This window comes from Malurus melanocephalus, unplaced genomic scaffold (genome assembly GCF_030028575.1).
Source record: "Malurus melanocephalus ecotype Western Australia unplaced genomic scaffold, MMel_1.1 scaffold_460, whole genome shotgun sequence".
Lineage (NCBI taxonomy): Eukaryota > Metazoa > Chordata > Aves > Passeriformes > Maluridae > Malurus > Malurus melanocephalus.
In genome coordinates, this window is record NW_026623692.1 from 184,786 (window position 1) to 205,513 (window position 20,728).

General features: G+C 47.8%; 1 protein-coding gene across 3 annotated transcripts in view; it reads right to left on the reverse strand.

Moving 5' to 3' along the window:
- Nucleotides 1-354: 354 nt before the first annotated feature.
- NDNF (neuron derived neurotrophic factor) overlaps nt 355-20,728 on the reverse strand; it is a 21,873-nt gene continuing 1,499 nt past the window's right edge. Inside the window, exons 1-4 of one of the 3 annotated variants that reach the window (XM_057380566.1) lie at nt 20,563-20,722; nt 4,280-4,468; nt 3,225-3,349; nt 355-2,416 (exon numbers count right to left, since the gene is read on the reverse strand). In XM_057380566.1, the coding sequence (XP_057236549.1) occupies nt 1,026-2,416; nt 3,225-3,349; nt 4,280-4,467 (1,704 nt within the window). In that variant the 5' untranslated portion in view covers nt 4,468; nt 20,563-20,722 and the 3' untranslated portion in view covers nt 355-1,025. Of the gene's footprint in view, nt 2,417-3,224; nt 3,350-4,279; nt 4,469-20,298; nt 20,372-20,562; nt 20,723-20,728 lie in introns of those variants that run through there. The other 2 variants (XM_057380564.1, XM_057380565.1) reach the window with 2 other exon arrangements.

The following is a 20,728-nucleotide window of genomic DNA, read 5'->3' on the forward strand; positions in this document are numbered from 1 at the left end:
AAATTAAATGAAAGCACCTGGGCTTTTTGTAGCACTAGCATTCTTGTCAATGTTAAAAACACAATCTTTTCAGCTTATTACTACTATGGTTAAAACCAGCAACATCCAGAAAGCAAATGTTTCCAAATGACAATCTAACAAAAAATAACAAATGACCATACAAAAGACCTGCATGTCCTGTCTAAGTCAGACTCCAAAACACGATGAAACAGAAAAACTGAATTCAGTTCAAGTTTCAGCATGTCTCTTCTGTCCCCAAGTTTGTCAGCATGCTTAGAATGTAAAAAAAAAACCCCAACAAAAAAACAAACAAACAGAAAAAAAAACCAAAAAAAAACCACAAAAAATCAGCCATATATAATCTAATATTTTTAATTTTATGTACAGGAATATAACGTTATGGCAACTTTGTACATGAAATACATACAGTATTTAAACATGAAAATCAGCTAGGTAAGAATTTACATTAGCAATGAAACTGCTTCATCCGCAGCCCAGTTAATACTTAGTTTAGATCTGTATTTAATTGGGGGGAGATTTTAATAGTTTACAATCATAGAAACATAAACATTTAAAACRAGACTCTATAAAATAATTTACAGAAACCCTACCGTCTACACTGAGAGAAAGGGCGTATGTCTGTGAGTCGTGTGTGTGAGTAACAAGGTGGACAAACGATGTACCTCAGCCKTTGAAAGTATAAAATAATTTAGAAGCAGTTCATGCAATATGGAAGCAAAGGCGTGCCAGTTCTTCCGAGGTTTCCTGCTACCTTGGGCATCTACTGAGCATCACATGTGGGTCACTGGACACATGATAACACGGCTGCCAGGTGCCACCAGACAGCACCAGCCTCAGTCCCTGCAGACAATGACTCATGTAAACATAAATATACAAGCTGATATCTTTTCTACACAGTACAAATACAGGTCACAACCTCTCAGCTGCGCAAGTAGTCAATCCGTGTACTCGGAAGCAGGACAATGCTCAGCCCAGAGCTCTGTGTGTTGCTCTGTCCAGGGGCACTAACAGAACTTCCTTGTTTTCACCAGTTTGCTCTGGTATTTCACCGAGTGCCCGCCGTGCCCTATCAMGTAAACATCCAGCAGGTAGGACTTGCCGGGCTGCAGGCCTCTGATTGTCTCTGTGGTCACTGCTTTCTGGATGTTCTGGCTGTGGAAGTATTTACAGAGAACCTTTTCCGACTTCTTCCTCGTGTCTGGACCCAAGCACTGGTTCTGCTCTCTTTTCTTCTGCTCCTCGTTGTAATTGTCATCCACYTCCCTCTTGTAGATGCAGAATTTGTTCCTGTCCTGCGTGCCCAGCCATGCCACCGTGACTGAGGAACACGTGCGGAGCTTGTCAAAGGCTTTGATCCGCGTATCTTCAGGAAGGGAAGGAAATGACTGCTTGTTAGGCCTCGTTGTAGCCAGGATCTTCAGCATGGAAGCACCTTTTTTGCTTCCCTTCAGCCTAATAAGATATTTAGCTTTTGCTTTTCCCCGGAGCTGGAACTGCCGCACACCCTCCACGCTTTGAGACAAGAGAAGTTTTCCATCTCTCCTAACCTGGATCTGAACAGCATCCAGGCAGGAATGAATGGAAAAGGTGACTTTTTGGTGAGATGAAACAGGGGCAAAGCGCAGAAACTTGGCTCCCTTTCTTTTGATGAACACATCTGTAACTTTGCCATCCTTCAGCTCGACTGTTTTCTGCTTAGCCTCYTCCTTGGTCCTGGCAAAGGTGCCGACATAGGCAGTGCTCATGTTGGTGTTGGTGTTCACCGCAAACATGTCAAAGTAGTACTGCGTGTCCGGCTTCAGGTCAGACACYGTGAAGATGTTCTTGTTCCCAATGCAGACTTTATGCAGGTCAACTCTCGGCTTTGGGGATATCTGCCGCCCAAACTTGGATGGTTTTAGGAAACCACGATCTTTGCCAGAGTTGCTGTCTGCAGGGAAGCCAAAGTGGGCAAAGTCAAAGGGACTGAAATCCAGACCCGGCTTTGGAGCCATCATGAAAGCGTCGTCAGAGCTGAGCTTGGCCTCGACAGCGCAGAGGCTTTTGAAGTTGTGCTCCTTATTGATGACTATGCAGTACTGGATGGGCTGTCTCAGTAAGGAGGCCGTGGGGCTCGGTTTCCATGCCAGTGTCACTGTCGTACGTCCCAGAGAGGTGACATCGATTCTGGGATCATAAGGTAGCTCAGGATAAGGCTGRTCTGACTCTGGAGTCGTGGTTGCATACACTTTAAAATGGGTGTCTTTCTCTGTTGACAGCAGATCCAGTTGGTACAGCCCGGACGGGGAACTGGAGGACACAAAGTACTCCACGTCGTTGCCTTTGTAGGAGAAGAGTTCCGTGCCTTCCTCGTTGGTAATCTGCTGTTTCTGTTGCTCAAGAGGTTCTGGGTCACCTGGAGTACAAGCAAAGGTAAACATTTGTACAGACACTCTCTGTGAATGCGAGGAAACAGAACTCTATATAAAATACAAAGGTGAAATGAAAAAGGAAGGCTTTGTCTTATGAGAAAAATGTAGTTAATCAACACTTCTGTCAAATCAGAGAAGAAAACTGGCTTGGCACTCAGGGTAAAACCAAGTGCAGTAGAAATTCCAGCTGCCCAGCACTAATGGGAGTCCCGTGAATGGCAGCTGATACCTTCTACCAGAGTATCAGGCATTCAGCTGCCTGTTCCTGGATGTTTGGCTTTGGCCCTCCAAGTCCTGCTAAAATTTCATTGCTAAACAGGGCAGGGACCAAYGGTGTGTCTGCCATCCCATGTGGTGTGTGTGACAGTACAGTGCCTGTGTCAGAGGCTCTGGAAGCCCTTTTCTCTCCCAAGCAGCAGCTATATAGCTCCCTGTCTGGAGATGAGTCTTTCTCACCTCTGAGGGGTGAGCTCAGTCCTGCTGCAGCGCCAGCCCTGTCTCTCCAGTTCTTGTGTACAGAGCTCACAGCAAAGCCCCCATCCAACTGAGTCACTCTGGGCAAACACAGTTTGCTCTGGCAGGATCCAGTGCCCCCCTGTAACCTCAGCTCGTCCTTTTTTGTAGCCCCTTTCATTTTGGTGTTGCTGCCTTGTTGTCCGTCTCCTGCACAGGCATACCCAAACAGCAGGAGATCATAAAGACAGACCTGCTGTGAGACTCAGTGTTTGAAGAACCTTAAATCTAGGAGAAAAGCAGGGAAGAGGACAGGGGAAGTCACTGACAGTTTGTTACCTGAACCTTCTCCACTTGCTTCCTCTGGGAGCTCCTGCACACTCAGCTTCCACTCCAGAGGGGCATCGCASGGTGTCACTGTCACTGCTAAGGGAGTGTTGTCCTCTTCAACCACAAAGAAATACCTACATTGAGGTTAACAGACCCACATGTCAGTAACTCCTGATGGCAGCCAGCTGAATGGGATTGACTTGACATGATCAGGAATGGTCTTGGTGTGCCCACAGAGTCAAAAGTGTTACTGGCAGGCAGAGGGAATATGGAAAAGCTGGTGGGTGAGAGCTGAGGAGCCAAGTTCTCACTTCTGTGTCAAGGCACAGCAGAGGGGTTTCTGGCCTCCTGCTCCCCTCCACCGGATTTGCTTTCTACYCCTATACTACCTAGATACAAATAATCACAAAAGTATAAAAGAGGGAAATGGGATCTCTCCTGGAACTTAGGGATATGCTCTTCCAAGCAGGACACACATTTGACATTATATCCAGCTAAGCACATATAGATACAAACACACTCAGCTGCCCTCCCACATCCCCCCAAGCACCTATAACAAAATGTTGCTCACCAACGAAGGCTGAAGGAGGTATGTGATATGAGGCAATGCAGCTCTTCGCTTAACTCTCTCAAGCCTCAAGTTTTTCCCCAGTCAAACCCCTGGTATTTTCTGACCCTGGAGGCTGGGAAGTGGGGAACTCAGAGCAGGCTGCCTTAGGCCGCTTCTTTAAAGCGCAATATGAGATAATGAAGAGGGACAAGCGTGGTGGGGAGAGCCCATAGTTTCTAATTTCTTTCCCACTCCTTTAGCCTCCAGACACGGTTAGTGGCCCCACTCCAGGGAAATTCTGCAGTCTGGGGGGCCTCTGGGCTTATTCAAGAAATCCAATAATTTGGAGAGATCCAAAATTTGGACATTGGGATGGAAGCTCGCATAGTTACAGCAACGAGAAGACTGGCATTTGTATTTTTCTGTTTGGAATCCAATTTTTATCTCAAAGCACCCAGCAACCAGAGCTACTGTTTTCAAAGTACAGCTCCCTCCCCGGGCCAGRCAGAAATACCTTTTGGGGGTGTCTCGGAAGAGGTAGCTGCTGATTTCAGCTCCATCGGGGATGACTGACGAGTCGTGGAAAAACGCCTTGTCCCGGATCTGCATCTGGAAGAGCTCCTCATCCCTGGTGGGCAACTTCTGGGGCCTGGAGCCAAGTGGCAGCAGCAGGAGCAGCAGTGGGCAGCACAGCAGGAGCATCCTGCAGAAACGACAGGGATTAGTCCCACTCAGGAGAGGCTCCACGTGCAGCTGATCTGTGCTGGAGCAACAACAACCTCACACACACTGGGTGCTGTGCAGGCACCTTCACTGCCACACAGACACCAGGAAAACTCACTGGAAAGACTGACCCATCACCCTCACAGCACTTGCATAAAGGACCTCACCAAGATCTTCCCATCTTGAACTGYAACTGAAGCAAGCCCAGGCACTGGYTACAAAYCRRAATSTCTCCCTGTCACTACCAAAAGCCTCCACACACTTTGGTGAGCCACACTTGAGTGTTTTGCCACAGCAGGAATGGAGCTCGCTGGCCTTGGGAGCTGCAGCAAGCACAGAACAGATGTAAGGGTACATCAGCCTCACTTCCCCTAGGAGATTTTGGTTGGGCTTCCAACAATCCTCTGGAAAGTAAATATTTCCAGAAAAACTGTTCTTTACAAAAATAGCGAATTAGGAAAACATGTGATACAAACCCACACATATTCAAAGCACATTGGTATTAGCATGCAATTCAGCAGGGCTTAATCCTCAAGCCTGATGGGAATTGCAAAACACAAAAGCAGAGAATCCTTTACAAATTAGGCATAATAATTCATAATCTCAGCCTTCCATTATTATGTCTATAACTAGGTCAGTAATGACTACCCTAACATATACAGTGGGACAGGCTGGAAATCTCCTTTCAGTACAGWAGATGATCTCATGTTTAATGGCTCTTGGATGGGGGGGTGTGGAAGGGGGGAAACAGCCCATTTCTGGTACAAGTATACCAAGTTTAAATTGCTAAATTATAGTGCTTTCCTTTTTTAATTAGGGGGAAAAAAAGAGCTTTAGGCCATTAACTAAACTGTGTTAGCACTGGTTTTGGGGAGAAACAGGGTAAAAAGCTGAGCAGGCAGGAACARTTTTATCTTGTCCCCTGGCTGACTGTGCAGTCACACACCCCTCCGGGTACTGCACTGGAAGGTAACTGCTACTTCACAGCAAACTCTTTCTTTTACCTTTAACATGTTGCTGAGATTGTTCTTTTTTTTTTTCACTTGACCTTTCTCTAATATTTTATGTAAAAGTAGCAAACCTAAAGTTCCTTGAGAAGTGGCACAGTGTAGTCTAAGCCACACTAGAACTGCTCTTCCCAAATCCCTGTCCTGCTGCCTTTAGCTCCTCTCCTGCCTGTCCTGCTCTCAGTACAGCCAAACACAGCCACCCACATGGAGGACAGCAGGGCTCCTGACACCAGCAAGGCCATGGAGGGCGATTTTCACCCTCATCGGTATTTAATTGTTCCTTCCAACAGCACACAGGTCCCGCTGCTCACCCCCCCCACCTCCTCTCTACTCTCCCCAGATCTCAGCCCATTCCCACCCCTGTTTCTACTGTTTTCTCCAGCTTCTGCTGTCCAGCTCAGTTCCTTCATCTCTCTATTGTCCCACTGAAACTGGTGCTGGGAGAGGGAAAACACACAGCAAACTGAAGTACCATAAGCCAGGAGTGACCTGCACTGAACAGTCCCTCACATGATGACATTTTAGGTGTCAAACTGTGTGCCCCGTTATCATTTGGGATGGTTTAATGACAGGTTACTGCACTGCTCTGCCCTACAGAAGGGAAAGGAGTCCAGGRCCTTACCTAACACACACTACTTACAGGTAAATCCTGATTTAGCTTTCTCAGCCTTTGTCAAAATTTATCCCCATCAGGTTCTGACTTAGCTTTTAATGACAGTGGACRYATTTYCTCAAATTCACACAAGTGTTGATAYTTATCAGCAAAGTTAAAGACATTTAACCTTTTGGAGCAAAGATCATAAGTCAAAATACTTGTTGGCTTGAGTCACCGAAGCCAGCAGAAAGCTCCTCTCACACAAAGCAGATGAGTTTCGTGTGCTCTATCACGCTGTTTATTGATTTTTCGAGTATTATCCTTGGCCAACAGGGAAGAAATTCTTGCCAACTTAATCACAACAGTTACAGCAGATTATTTGGTTAGGTAAGGAACTCTGAGGCTTTCTGCAGACAGCGTCCTCCACATGAACCCCCTAAAACTGCAATCTTGTGYATTCCCATAGTCAGTTCCAGCACAATGTAACCTCTACTAAAATAAACCGTTTTGATTATAGGCTAAGCTTCACTTCTTAAATAATTTTAAGGGCTAATGCCCTTAAAAACCTCCCATAAACAGTGTTTCTGTCCCCCTTAACAGCYATAGAGCAGTGACAAGGTACAGATTTGTCTCTAATTTATCTAATGCGAAAGCATTTTGGCTTAAAAATAACTCCAAAAAAGTTTAACTTACATTAAAGTAARTTCTGTGATCCCTGCCTATCCCATACATGAAATACCTTGCAAAGTTGTCAACTGTTACTGAAAAAGGAAATTTTTAAAATCTCTATTGTTTTACAAATGCATAGAATTTTGAGCGCTTTCATTTTCCTGTATCTAATTTCAGAGGTTTAAAATGAGCCCMGTTTTCACACACAACCCTTCCAAAAGCAGGACAACAGCAAAGAGGCATCCAAAGCTTGCTCACAGTTTTTGGAAGCTGTGCTGTCAGTGCTGCACCACCCTTTCACACTGTTAATAAACAGATTTCATTTTTTGCAATGCACTCATTACAATTTGGCAGAGTTTCAAGCTAAATCCTCTGTAGTTCACTCATGCAAAACATCAAGAGAGAAGCAAAAAGCCCATTTATTCATCCCATGTTTGTTTCTGGGCAAGCTCACCGATGACTTTGACAGAGCCCCTCAGAAAATGCACTTGCTAGATGTGAGCCTGTGAGTTGGTGCTCTGCCACCCAGCYCTCACAAACTCCCAACAAACCATTTTCTTGTCTTGGATTCATTTTTAGAAGGCAGGTACAAGCCGAGGCCTAAGTGCTGCGCTGCTAAGCCACACAAATTAAGTGAAATATGTTGTGTGATTTTCTGTTCTCTAGGCTGTACCACCTCCTTAAATGCCTTTTATTCAGTTTTCTACAAGTTTCTCTTGTTTTCTTTTCTTTTAAAACCTGAGTCAATATTTTATTGATATATTCCTGCTGACTGGAGGGATTTGCCTGCTGTTTATCACTGAATTTAAGAGACTGCCAAAATAAACAGTCCTAAGTGAAATAATAAGCACCGTTTTCCTTCTCCAGGATTGCAAAAGTGCCCTCTAATGGCCCATCCTTACCTCTCACTTTTTCCCCAAACTCTTTCTCAACTGAGCCTTAAACTCCGAGGGAAAAATCCTGCTGGTGACCCACCTTGGGAGTGAAAGGGAGCACGGAGCATCCAGGGGATCCTGGCAGATCCCAGGCAGGGCTGCTCCCAATTGTGCAACACTGAACCCGGGCAGGCTGAGCCATGCCAGGCCAGGTGGCCAAGCTTTCCTTGGATCTGAACCTGGAATGCTGCAATTCTGTGCCCAGGTGAGCAGCTCCCAGGCTACACAAACACTGCAGTGGCAACAGCCACACCTCAGAGAGGTTTGCTTAGTGAACCCGAACCCGGCTGTATTTACCTACAAAGATCAACAGATGAAAAATACATGCTGTATGTTGGAGAAGGRTATGGGTGATTTTGAAACATTCAGAATTCACCACATTGCCAGAAGCTTGGGGCTTTTCTCTTATTTTACAAAGCATAGATAATCAAAAACAGCAGCCTGGCATTTCATAAATTTGAGTTATAAGCACAAATATCAAGATAATCATTAAGTCACGTCAGGGTTTTATGATGATTAAAATTAATTCCTATCTTTTTAAAACTCTCCTTACCCAATCTTTCCAAAATCCCATCTACAGAAGCACTACACAGTCTTCTGTCCTGCCTTTAAGACCTTCAGGTAACAAACTTGATCTGCAAATCTCTAGGTAAGCTGAGTTAGGAGCAGAAATGAAGAGTGTGACAAGATTTGCAGGTGGCTCAGGTTCTGAGTCAGGGACAAATGAGCTGGAGCCATGGCAGCACTCATGGGCTTTTCCTGCAGGATCAGCAGGGTGGGCACATCCTAAACCCAAGCCACAGACAGGTGGCCTTGGGAACAGGTAAAATCACCCATTTTGGATTTCCTTGCTCAAGCTTAGGGTATTTCCCAACTGACCTTTTGTCCAGCAATAAAATGTGGCTTTGCAGTGTGTACTCCATAAGGGATCAAAGGCTCCTTAGGCTCCTTGCCTACATCCCATCATGGGAATCCCACCCAGCAAGCCAAGAACCCATTTTGTTTGGTTGTTTGGGATCCAAGCAGTTGTGCATTCCTGTTTGGGCTTCATTGTGTATTTCATCCCCCCAGAAAAGCTCAGTGTCATCGAACACATCTGCACTCTGGGAAAAGGGAGCAAAGTATTGGATTCACCACGTGCCAACGTCGGTGCTGTTCACAGCCATCTTCCTTGATCTGTGGAAATAATTTGCTTTACTCCTCAACTGTCACCCAGACCTGTGAAGGTTTTACAGTAACAAAACAAAAAAAGATCTGGGTTTACCTGCAGCAAATGCATCTGGAATAACCAAAGCCTCACATTAATTACAGAGAGTGGGAAGARCACAACTGTAATTTAGTGAGGATAATTTCAAGGCACTGCCTGACACAGCGCTTTTGTATTACATTTCTTCTCTTTTTATTGTAGGGATGGCTAACTTTTTCTCTTCCTACATCCTATTTTTAAACTCTGGTGTGCTGGGGGTGGATTTTTTTCTGTTTACATTACCCATGCTGCATCTCATGGTAAGTCTGCAGACTTATTGACGTGATTTAAGTCCAGCTTTGGAAATAAAAGGGCACTGTGTGACTTCTTTGACTTATTATAGGAATGCTGCAAGTAAAGAGGCCRTGGGCTTTTCCATTATACACTTCATTTCCAGAGATATATGCCACAAATACATGCACCTCAGTACACACAGTTATCACCTGAGCAACAGAGGAGTTTAAAAGCAATTATAGATTTGGATTGTAATGCAATCAGTTATTTTTAATGTGCAAACAAGGAAAAACAACGCCTTTGCAATTTAAGCATTTACTGGGARCTGCTCAGTTTGTTTGTTTAGGGGGAGAGCAGAGGGGAAAAGTGAAGGCCTGCCATTTAATGCTGACTATTCCCTAAAGGATCTGGAAAACGCCTGGTATGCTTTTCATTTGCTCTTTTTTGTGGTTCCTTTTTTTATTATTTTTTTTTTTTAAAGCAGCGCTTTTAAAAATTTGTTGTCTGGTCCTGCCTGGGGAAAAGCATGGGCCAGACAGGGCTGTGGGACCTCTGCAGGGGCTCGGGACAAGGAATGCAGCCCTGCCAAGGATGCAGGGGTGTATCTCTGTGGATTTTAAAGACAAATTCTTTGTGTGGTGCCRCAGCCAGACTGACACGGCAGCTCCCGTTGGCAAAACCAGCTGTAACTGGGAGGGCAGGAGCTCTTAGGGACCTGTAATCCGTGGATTAGAGCTCTCTACGCAGGCATGGACATGATGGACTATAATGGTGCCTTTGAAGCACGGAGGGTCCACCGTGTCAATAATCTGTGGATTAACAGAGCGCCTCTCKCAATTCCAATTCATCCCGCATTGTTTCAGCCAAGCAAATCATTGTAGCATTACAGGGAAAAAATACAACCACGTAAAAATAGGAAGGTGTGAAGAAATAAGGGWATCATTTCCACCAAATCTTTATGGGCAACGGTGGCAGTGAGCTACAACTTGGAGGAGAAGTTAACTCTGAAGAGGCATCATTATAAAATGCAGAGCTGTCTCAAATTAGACATGTTGAAAAGCACACATACTCAGGGAAATCCGTTACCAAAAGATCAAATTTTGCATGGACTAGTTTATCTCTAAGCTGAGACTTATTTATTTTCCCACTTTTAGTGGAAACTGATTACATCAAAATCATCACCCTGGAGCTGGTGGCAGCTGGACACTTCAAAAACCAGCTGAGCCACAAGATGCCATTTGGGACACATGAGGAAATGCCTCACAGTTTTCCTTTTTGCAGTCAGAGACCACATACCAGSGCTTCTCTCTTTCACAGGCACCTCTGCCCACGACACTCAGCACTGAGTGTCAAACCCAAACAAACAGTGAGCCCCTGGCGACCCCCGTTACAATGCTCGGTTGTTCTGTCCCTCTCCTCACAAGGGGGTGGCAGCAGCACGGGAAGAAGGGATGTGCTGGAGCAGGGGGTGGCAGCCAGCTGGCAGCCCTCCTGCCTGGACAAACATGACCTCTCTGGGCAACTCCAGCACTGGCTGGCCTGGATCCCTGCTGCTGCCCCTGCTCATCCTCCCAAAACCTCCGTACAAAACCTCCAGGAGGCTGGACATGACTCCTGGAGAGGGTGGGTATCATGGCACAGGTGACTGGCACCAGGTCTGCCAGAGGAAAATCTCACATCACACTCGGAGAGTCTGACCCAACTCGGAGAAGAGGAATTTTTTCCATGGTCTCAGCAGGGGTTGAGCCCCAGCAGGAGAGCTAAGGCAGAGATCTCAGTTTGCACAACTCCAGGCCATTTRTGATAACCAGCCCTGAATGCCACACAGCTCTACCACAAATCTTTCAGCGCAAGCGCTGGAGGTATTTTATAATGGAAAGTAATTATTATCCCCTTGTTACAAGCAATAAAAGTAGGGCAGAGACTTTCCTTGTTCAAGGAAATCCCAATATAATCCCTTCCTTTAATCATAAAACAATAGCTACTTTCCTCGGCCAAGTCATTCYGCCTTCAGCACAGCTCTCTTGGTGTAGGTCGCTCTCCCTCCRTAATGAATTTCAGCAAGGGGATTAGCAAGGAGGAACACACGAACAATTACAAATTACAACCAACACCAGCGTGTTGGTATTTGCTACAGAGTTTCCCACTGTTCCTCTGGAATACTTCAGGATGACATGATGAGCGAGTGCCCTTGCCAGACTCCTCAGAGATGGGAAGGACTGAAGTGTCAGGGCATGACACAGAGGAGGAACAGAACCGGGATCTGCACATCCTGCTGTCGCATCCTCAAACCGCCAGGGCAGGACGACTTTTGGAAAAGCGCTCAAACACAAAACCAAAGTCATGAACTGCATTAAYCACTGAAGGAGTTAAAGATGCTGGAGCCATTCCCAGGGAATTCTGCTGGGCTGGCAGCTGCTCCTGGCCAACAAGGTGTTTGATAAAGGGGAGAACATGAGGGGCTGGGACATGCAGGTCACCAGAGTGACCCACAGAGCAGCAGCAGGGGAAGCCGAGCTCCAGCAGCTCCAGCAACAACCAGAGCACCCATGTTTTGTGGGAAGCTGTGCCATGAGCACACTGGGATTGCTTCTGTGCTTCTCCCCTTGTGCTTTTTTTGTGGGTGACTAAAAAATGGAGTTTTGCTGACTGCTTGGAAACCCTGTCAAGTGCACAGGGGCCGATTCCCACAGCTTCCAGCACATGCAGCTCCTCTAGCATCAGAAACGCCTTCACATGCGTACACAGGGCTACAAATCACAGCCAGCCCACGGGCACTGCTATCCCCACTCACTTCCCTCCACACACACAGTTTTCCTGCAACAGCTGCTCAGGAGTTCTCCTTTGCCTTTACCACACCTCCCCTGTTATCACTGAGGGTTCCTCACCCACCACAGCACAGACAGTAACAGCAGCAGCGTTCCAGAGAGCTGCGAGCGCAGAGCAAGACAGCAGCAGTAAGAGCCCCTGGTGCTGATCCCCAATCCCAGGGGAAGCCATTGCATCCCTGTGCTGCCACCAAGGCCACCAGCAACCCACGCCCCCAAGTGCCACATCTACACAGCTTTAAATACCTCCARGGATGGTGACTCCATCACTGCCCTGGRAAACCTGTTCCAATGCTTGACAACCCTTTCCATGAAGAAGTTTTTTCWAATATCCAATCTAAACCTCTTCTGGCACAGCCTGAAGTCATTTCCACTTTTCCTATTTGGGAGAAAAGACCAATGCATATTACTTATGACCACAGTAATTATGTGTTACATTGATAGGTGATCCCTCAAAATTTCTCATCCCTGAATTATCATCAAAATCCAGAYCTTTTTGATTGAACTCACTGTCCTAAATTGGATTCAGCTTTAATATTTTCTGCCTTCAGCTTTAAACGTATGCAAAGGAAATCTTAGGCCCTGCAAGTCCTTAATGAGCCCTTAAGGTGCTCTCTCATAATGATTTGTCATATACCACAGTAATTCACAGATGCTGTGTCTCATTTTYCCTGGCTGGGAAAGGGCTGCTGAAAATATGTAAACATTAGTCAAGTGTTTGAAAATGGAAAGTATCAAATGCAGGGCTGAATCTGTTGATATTTACATATTTCTACCAGCACGCTCAGCRTTAGAGCCACAGTCAGAGCAGCAAAGACTCTCTGAGATCCAGGATGGACATTGCCTCCCACTCTGATCCTCACCATCCCCAGGCAGCAGCACACACCAATTCTGAGAGCACAGGATGGCTCATCCTGGATGAACCRTAGGGAGCACAATCAGCCCCAGCACTGCTCCTGGGGTCACTGAAAATTCCCTCTTTTGCCTGCTCCCTTTTATACATCACCAGGGTGAGAAGGAGCAGGAATGCTCACACCACCTAAATTTTGTATTTGCTTCCTCAGCATCCTGCTTTTAAAAAACACAGATTCCCACAGATAAATTAGTGCAATTAGCTCAATAAATTAGTGAAAGTTGTTAGTGAAAGACATGAGTTGCTCCAAATTTCTCGATACAGGTACCTGCTCTCCCCCTCCATGGTGCCTGACACTTCTCACTGCCTCCAGAGAAAATCCCAAACTTCCCCCAGCTGCTCACCCAGCATCTCTCAACCCCTCCAGCACTAAGGAGCCATGTGACAGAGCAAGGATTTGACTCTAAATGGCAAAATGGCAGGGAGACAGTGAGGCAGAGCCATGGATATTGCCATGGTCAGAGCTCACACACACCTGTCTGAAGGTGCTGTGAACACACGAGTCCAACCACAGCTCAGCAGCCACCAGCCCATCACACCAAAGCAGAACAGGAGCACATTTGGGAGCTGCCAGTCTTCAGACTTCCTTCCAGCACTTTTTTTSTTTTCTAAGCAGTGGCCTTCTACATGACCCAACTGCAAAGTCCTTCCCAAGTGCAAAGGGATGGTGCCCCAAAGGGATGTGCTGCCAGAGTTTCAAACCTGCCAGGGTCAACTGCAGAGCTGTGGTGAGGGTCTGAAAAATCAGATTATTGCAAGTGTTGGTTTCAGCTCCACTTTACTGCTGGGCCAGTGTTTATTTGTCCAGGCTGGCAGGGGAAAGGTTAGCCCTTTATCTGGCTGCTGCCAACAAAAGCCRAGGGAACTCATGTGGGCGGGGAGGCTGGGCTGTCATGGGTGAGCGAACATCCAAACAGCCCCAAAACCTCCAGGCCTTCTTATGGCAACCATACATCCTGGGCTGACAGCAGGGAAAAGGAGGGAGCAGAAGGGAGGAGTYTGTGCATTCAGAGATGACTGAAACACACACCAAGGACATTTCTTTTCCCAAAGGGGGAAGACGTGGTGAGAGCTGTGGTGTGGGATCTGGCGCTGCCCTCTGGGGATGTCCCTTCACCAGCAAAGGGAAATGGCTACAACATGTTTGGGTGAAAGACAAAGCAGCATTTCAGCATCACTGCCACTCCTGCTCTGTCAAACCCAAAAAGCTGTCAATTCATAAAGCACTATCTGCTCATGGGTGTTTTGTCTCCTCAGAGCATTTCTGCAGAGACTTGGGCTGGAGCCAGGGGCTCCAGGGGCTCTGCCCACGGGGATGATGTCCCCAGGTCCCACTTTGTCCCCCACACACACCTTTCACCGAGGGCCACGAGCTGGGTCTGCCCAGTCCCTGGGTGAACACAGCCACCATGAGCCCACAGTGCCCACTGGGGATGGTCAGGAGCTCTCTGAGCAACAGCCTGAGCATCCTTTGGGCTAATGCAAACACACGGTGCTGAGGGCTATGAATCCTGCATTTTCTAGTTTAATCCCAATTGCCTGGATTTTCTTATAAGCACCTTGCAAGTGCTTTTTCTCAGATGAGTGGGAATTAGAATGCGCTCTGTGAATTAACTCAGCACATCTCTTTCCCTGAGCCTGCCTCCCTGCTATCACACACTTGCAAGAGATGTCTTAGACTCCACCATTAAAATACCTGCTTAATTCGAACATTAGATTAAATTAGACTTGTTCACATGATGGGAGAGGGTCTTAAAACCTACTTATTTTCCCTCATATTATTTTTTCCCAACTATTGTACTATAACAGGATTATAAAACTTTTAATCGACTGATATTAAATCTTCCCTGCAAAATTGTAACTTTAATACCCCCTAGGACTATTAGACTTTTATTCATTATTTCTCATTACTGAAAAATCAGTTTRAGAAAGCCCCTAGGGTCTTCCCCAAGTAAGGATAAGATCCTATTAGTCCTACAAATCATACTCAAGTAAGTAATTCTTACCCAGGAGAGAAAACCCACAGGGAATTGAACACAGATTTAGCAGCCAAAGGAAGGGAAGGAATGGGGACTAGAAACTGTTAACGCTGCTCACTGATGTTTTCCTTCACATCCAGAGACCAGCTGGCAGCTCCAAGACACYAGGCTTTCCCACACCATCATCATCCCAATCTGTAAACTGCTTCATTTCCATCAGGTCTCTGCATTTCAGAATGCTGAGACACATTTGGATTGTTTGACTATAAACAAATTAGCACTAAATCTGCTGCACCTAAATAAAGCAGAGACAGAGTGAGACAGGGAGCACTCGCTTCTTCATGATATTCTGGCTGCTTTGTAAAAACATCTTCCCTGTTTAATCATCCCTGCAAATTTGTGTGAAGAACTTGCGATGTCACCGCGCTCCCGCCTGGTCTAGCGCCGCTCTATTTTGAGCAAATTAAAGGTGAGAAAGATGAAAAGCATCTTTTTTCTCACCCCCTAATAAAGTTTCAACGATGTCGTGTTTTCTTAAATAATACAGAAAAGGAAAAAAAAAATAAGACTCAATTAGGCAAACAATGGTTTTCCCCTGTAAATCACAGGGGAAGTGTCGGCCTCGGTGCTGTGTCACCTTGGGAGCGTGCGAGGGTCACACTGGAGGGGCACTCATATCCGGACTGTGGAGCAGGCAATGAGGTAGGAGAGAGAAATTATTGCCTTTTGCTTTTCAGTTTTCCAGGTGCTCACAGCAAGTACCCACTGCTTCCTATCTAAGCTGTCACACAGCAACAAACATCTCTGTAACCACTGAGCTTAATGATCCGGAAACCAGAGCAATCCCAGTTCAGGCCAAACCTGAACAGCCTGAGAAATCTGTGAGAAATGCTGAAAATACCTGCCTGGGTGGGAGGCCAGAGCCCACTGAGAGATGCCCTGTGCAGGCTCTGCTGCACCCCTCTGGTAACTCTGCTGTATTTGTGTTCAGTGAAGCAGTCGTGGAGTGAAATCCCATCCTGTAAAATGCCCCCGTCAGGTTTTTGGTGAATTTAGACTATCAGCTACCTCACACATGAAGTGACATGACACACTGCCTGTTTCTGATGTGTCCCACATGACTGATGTGCTCCCTGCAGAGCAATCAAAGCCATCCACGCAGCCATGAGATTTTCACCTGGTTTTTGTTACAGCTCTGTGTTAACATTTGTCCTTCTCTTGTTCAGTGGGAGTCCTTGCATACAGCATATCAGAAAATTAATTCTGAAAGAACAAACTTCTTTCTAATATTTACTCTCCTTCTCTCCCTCTGACTGTATTTCCAGCTTTAAGCACATTCTCCTGGAGTCATGATTTATTATCCCGACCTATTTCCCAATCTAAGGGCAAATACTTCCTTTCCTGATGACATCTTGTTCAAGTATTCCAACATAACCTCTCCTCAGCCTTCAAAGCACTTTGGATCCATCCATGAGCTTATTTGAGTCATTTTCTCAGGCAGAAACTGTCCCTGTTTGCTCTAACGAGGGTTTCTGCCACAGAAGCACATCTCAGTCACGATGTAAAACACAACAGCTCCAGCACTCTGCCTTTTCCCCAAAGCTCACTCACTCACTGCTCCATCCGTGAGACAGCACAGCTCAAGCAGCACTTTAGTCCCTTCTCACTGGTCTTACCTGGGATATTCTTCCTTGGACGTGATTCTGATTTCTTCTGGTTTATTCCTGCCCATACAGACAGTGACACCAAAACACAGAACCCAGCAGGGTTCAGTATCACCCTGGGTGCTCCATGATCAAGGTAAACCTCGGTCTCAGGGCCTGTCCATACACTCTCACATGGAAATTACATTCCAAACACGTATTCCMTGATATTTAACTAGCTAGGGTTATCCTCCCCGATGCTGGGCATTCCCACCAGTACATGCACTCTTGTAAGGGCTTGCAAACTTGATTTCTTATATGAAAGAGGCAGCTCTTCCCTCCTTCACTCCTCTGCATTTTATAATCAAACAGAAAAAGAAAGCAAAACCTTCCCCATTACTTTAAGCCCAGAGCAGCTCTATAACCCTCCCAGTCACCAACCTCAGCCCCCCTGAACGTTCTGAAGCAGAAATGTGCAGTTTTCATTAGGCTGCCCCTAATGCAGAAAACGTGCACGTTCGGCGGGGCRAATGACGGCCGCTCGCCCTCCCCGGTGTGGCAATCGCTACAAATTAGCAGCGCTGCCTCCCGCCTAAACCAGGCGCTGGGAAGATAAATACGCACTTAGCAAAATAAAACCAGCCCCAGAAAGATGCGAGACGCTGACGGGGGACAGAAACAGCCCCTTGCAAATAGTGAAGTAATGGGCTTACAGTTTTATTATTCGTATAAAGTTTAGTGACTTCAAAATGAACGCGAAGCCAAGCAAGAGTTGTTATCCCACTAAAATCTGTGTTGTAACTGAAGCCAGTGCCCAGATGTTCCGTGGTAAAATCCACCGCCTCGCTGCATAAAAGCACCACATACCCTGACGTACACTCCTGGCTTGCCTTTATCCAAACCTACTTAGATTCTGGATTGTTTTTCTAGCAATCCTTTAAACTGCCACGGGAAGCATAAAATGTGGTCTCCTACAAAACCATTCGGTACCAGCTTGAAGTGTAACCATTCGCAGAAATAAATCAGGATTTCTTTCTAATAAACTGTTTATCGCCAGCCTCTCGGGACATAAATCGGAGAAGAAAAAGCAGGGTCTGAGTTTAATAAACATCTCATCTTTTTATATATATTAAGGCAGAAGATCCTGGCACACTTTAGAGTGAAACATCGGCAAACAGGCTCCATCCAGCCCTACCGAAGGCATGGCATGGAGGAGAAGACCACTGCATGGATGGAGCTTTAGGGAAGGGTTTGTCCTTAATTTTTTAGGGGATTTCTCAGGGAGGCAAAACTAAGGAGGACAAAGGGGACTTGAAGATGCCGTTTCTGCTCCTCCACGCAGTTCTGCAGTGCGAGCTGGGACGCTTTGGGGCAGCCTGGGCTCTTGGAGCGTGGCACTGAAGGATGCTCAGGGCTCCAATGAGAGGGTTGTGATGCACATGGAGCCATGGCACCGACCCTGCCCACAGCGCTGCATCCCCATCCCAGCTCGCAGGACGAGGAGAGGGGCACTGGAAAAGCCCCGCAGCTGGGCCGGAGCTGTGTGCCGGGAGCTCGAAATGTCAGATGAGCACTGGATCTGTGGTGAAGGCATTGGAGCCGAGCGGGGAAGGCAGCACAGGCGTGACATGATTTTGAACAGCTTGCCTGACAGTTTGCACCAGATTGTATTTATAAACATTGGGGAAACCTCGGAGCTTTTCCTCGGTGTTTCCGAAGCACTTACCCACAACAACACAGGCGTGCGGGGCCATCCTGCACAGCTCTGCCTCACCTCAGTGACAAACTTCTCCCAATTAAATAAAGGGGCCCGTATTAATCTCAGTGGGATCAGCATCCCACACRCTGTTCAAATTCCCTCTCACCCGACCAACAAACCCCAACCTTCCCCAGGACAGCTGGGGTGTGAGGAACCASTGGCCGATGACACCAGCGACACGTCACCCACGTGCCACTGTCTGCCAGGTGTGGCTGGTGCCAGGGAGTGCTGGCAGAGCCTGGCATGTCTCCACTCAGTGTGGGACATGCACGTTGTGTCACCTCGTTGGCAGGGCTGCAATGACACGCCACGGTGCTCGGCCTTCACAGCACAGAAATCAACGGGATTTCTGTCCAGGGCCGCACAGACACAAGGAAAGCTCCGTGCACCCGCARTCCTCATCACGGAAACGTGACAAGRAATTGTTCACRYATATTATAAAGCTCTTTYAAAATAAAGAGAGACTCATCTGCTGACACAAAGGCCCACAAGGAACAGGTATCACTTTTCTCCCAACAGGATGAAACACAGCCACAGGACCCTGGATACATTCACACAAGACCTACTGCACACCTCACCGCATTCCTAATGGTCAAACTAGAACGCAAAAATCTCTTGGTGTTTTAAAAAGTCCTCTCCTCCTGCAAATATTAGCAAGTTTGAAATTCTAGACATTGCTCTGAGTACTTCACAGAGAGCTGTAGTGGTACTAGAAAGCTGACCTGGGCAGCTCTCCCGCAGGTACACGTTCTGCTACGATGTAGGAGAGCGCGGCCGGGAGGACGAGGCATTTCTGACAAGAAGCAATCTGAAATGCCATTCCTAAAATAGCTCAGATTCAGCGATTTTCAGAATAGGCTGAGCAGCAACACAAAGTTTTTCCCCCTGCTCCCCTGCAGCACAGCCAAGGGCACGGGTGATGTCTAATGCCCAAGGGCTGTTTTTATGGAAACCAGGCTATGGCCAAGGCAGCAGTGCCTTGCCAGGGTCACCGATGCCATAAATCACTCGCCGCCAACCGCCCAGGGAAGAATTCACCCTCACATCGCTCTTGCCCCTTCCACTATTACAGACACATCTCCGCTGTCTCGACCAAGCGTGAAATGGGTGCATCGAGGCTGGCAGCCCATCCTCACCCAGCGCTGGATGRGGCTGCACTGGCAGCAGGATGCTGCACTGGAGACACAGAGCCTGTGTCACCGAACAGCTCCTGCTCTGTCTTCACTAACAGCCAGCTGGGACAGGGAGATCCGCGATTTACGGCGGGACCTTGCCTTCCCGCTGAGCTCGCCTCCTGCGGCTCAGCCAAGCCACACGAACAGCGATRCTGTTTAATTGTTTTAATTAACATTGTAACTAGATGCTAACCAGATCCGTTGCAGGGGAGGGGGAATCCGACGAAGCCACAAGCTTCACGATCCATTATCTGAAACCAGCCTTGCAGAGGCTGCCTGATGCGCGGCGGTGTCCACCGGGATGATTTCCAGAGCAGCCCTGGGCAGCACGGCACAGGACAGGATCTCGCTCATCCCTGGCACCGAGCTAACCCGTCTGGAGAGCCAGGGCACGCTACCGCTCAGGTGTTAAATACATCCAAAACAAACACGTTCAGAGAAACACAGCTTTTCAAAAATCTGCGCTRGCCTTTAACTGTGAAGGTTTAAATACATASAAGTTCTATCTGCAAGTGATTAAACAACACTTTGTAGCCGTTGTCTCTGCGCTGTCGAAATAAAAGCAGAACCCAGGCTTCACGCAGCAAACCTCAGCAGTTAGATCCTACCACAGAGTTTTCTGTCTGCTTTTCTCGGTAGCCACTTTTTTTCCCCCCCGAGAACAACGTACGATGCTGGCGAAGCCGGAGCCGCTGCCTGCCTGGCACACACCCGCTCCGCGGCAGCGCCGGAGGACGAGYCGGGCTTCCCGGCAGCCGCACAGCCTGTGGAGCAGCGGCCGCCGCGGGCTGAAAGAGCGCAAACACGGGGAGGAAAAAACAAACCTCAAAGGCGAGGAAGGGATCCGAGAGGGCGCCGAGGCTTCTCCCGGCAGCATCCCGCAAACGCCGCGGTGGAGCGGTGCCGGGACGCGGGCACAGCGCTGCAGCCGCGGCTGCGGGGACGGCGCCGGGGTGGCCGCGGGCCCGATCCCGCTCTGGCCGAGGGGTCCCGCASCCGGTGGGGGCACCGCGACCCCCGCCCGCCCCGGGGCAATCGGACGGGGCTGCGCGGGCGGCCCCGCTCCCCGGCCCGCTGCTGGTGCCTACCTTGCGGCGTCCGGTCCCGTCCGTCCTGTCCCTTCCGCGGGGGGGGGAGGTTTGGGTTGTTTTTTAGGGGGGCTGGTGTTGACCTAGCCCCCGCTCCGGCGGGGACGGGCTGCAGCGGGGACTGTGTCACGCACGTCCCTTTGCGCTTTATAGCCCCTTCCCTTCC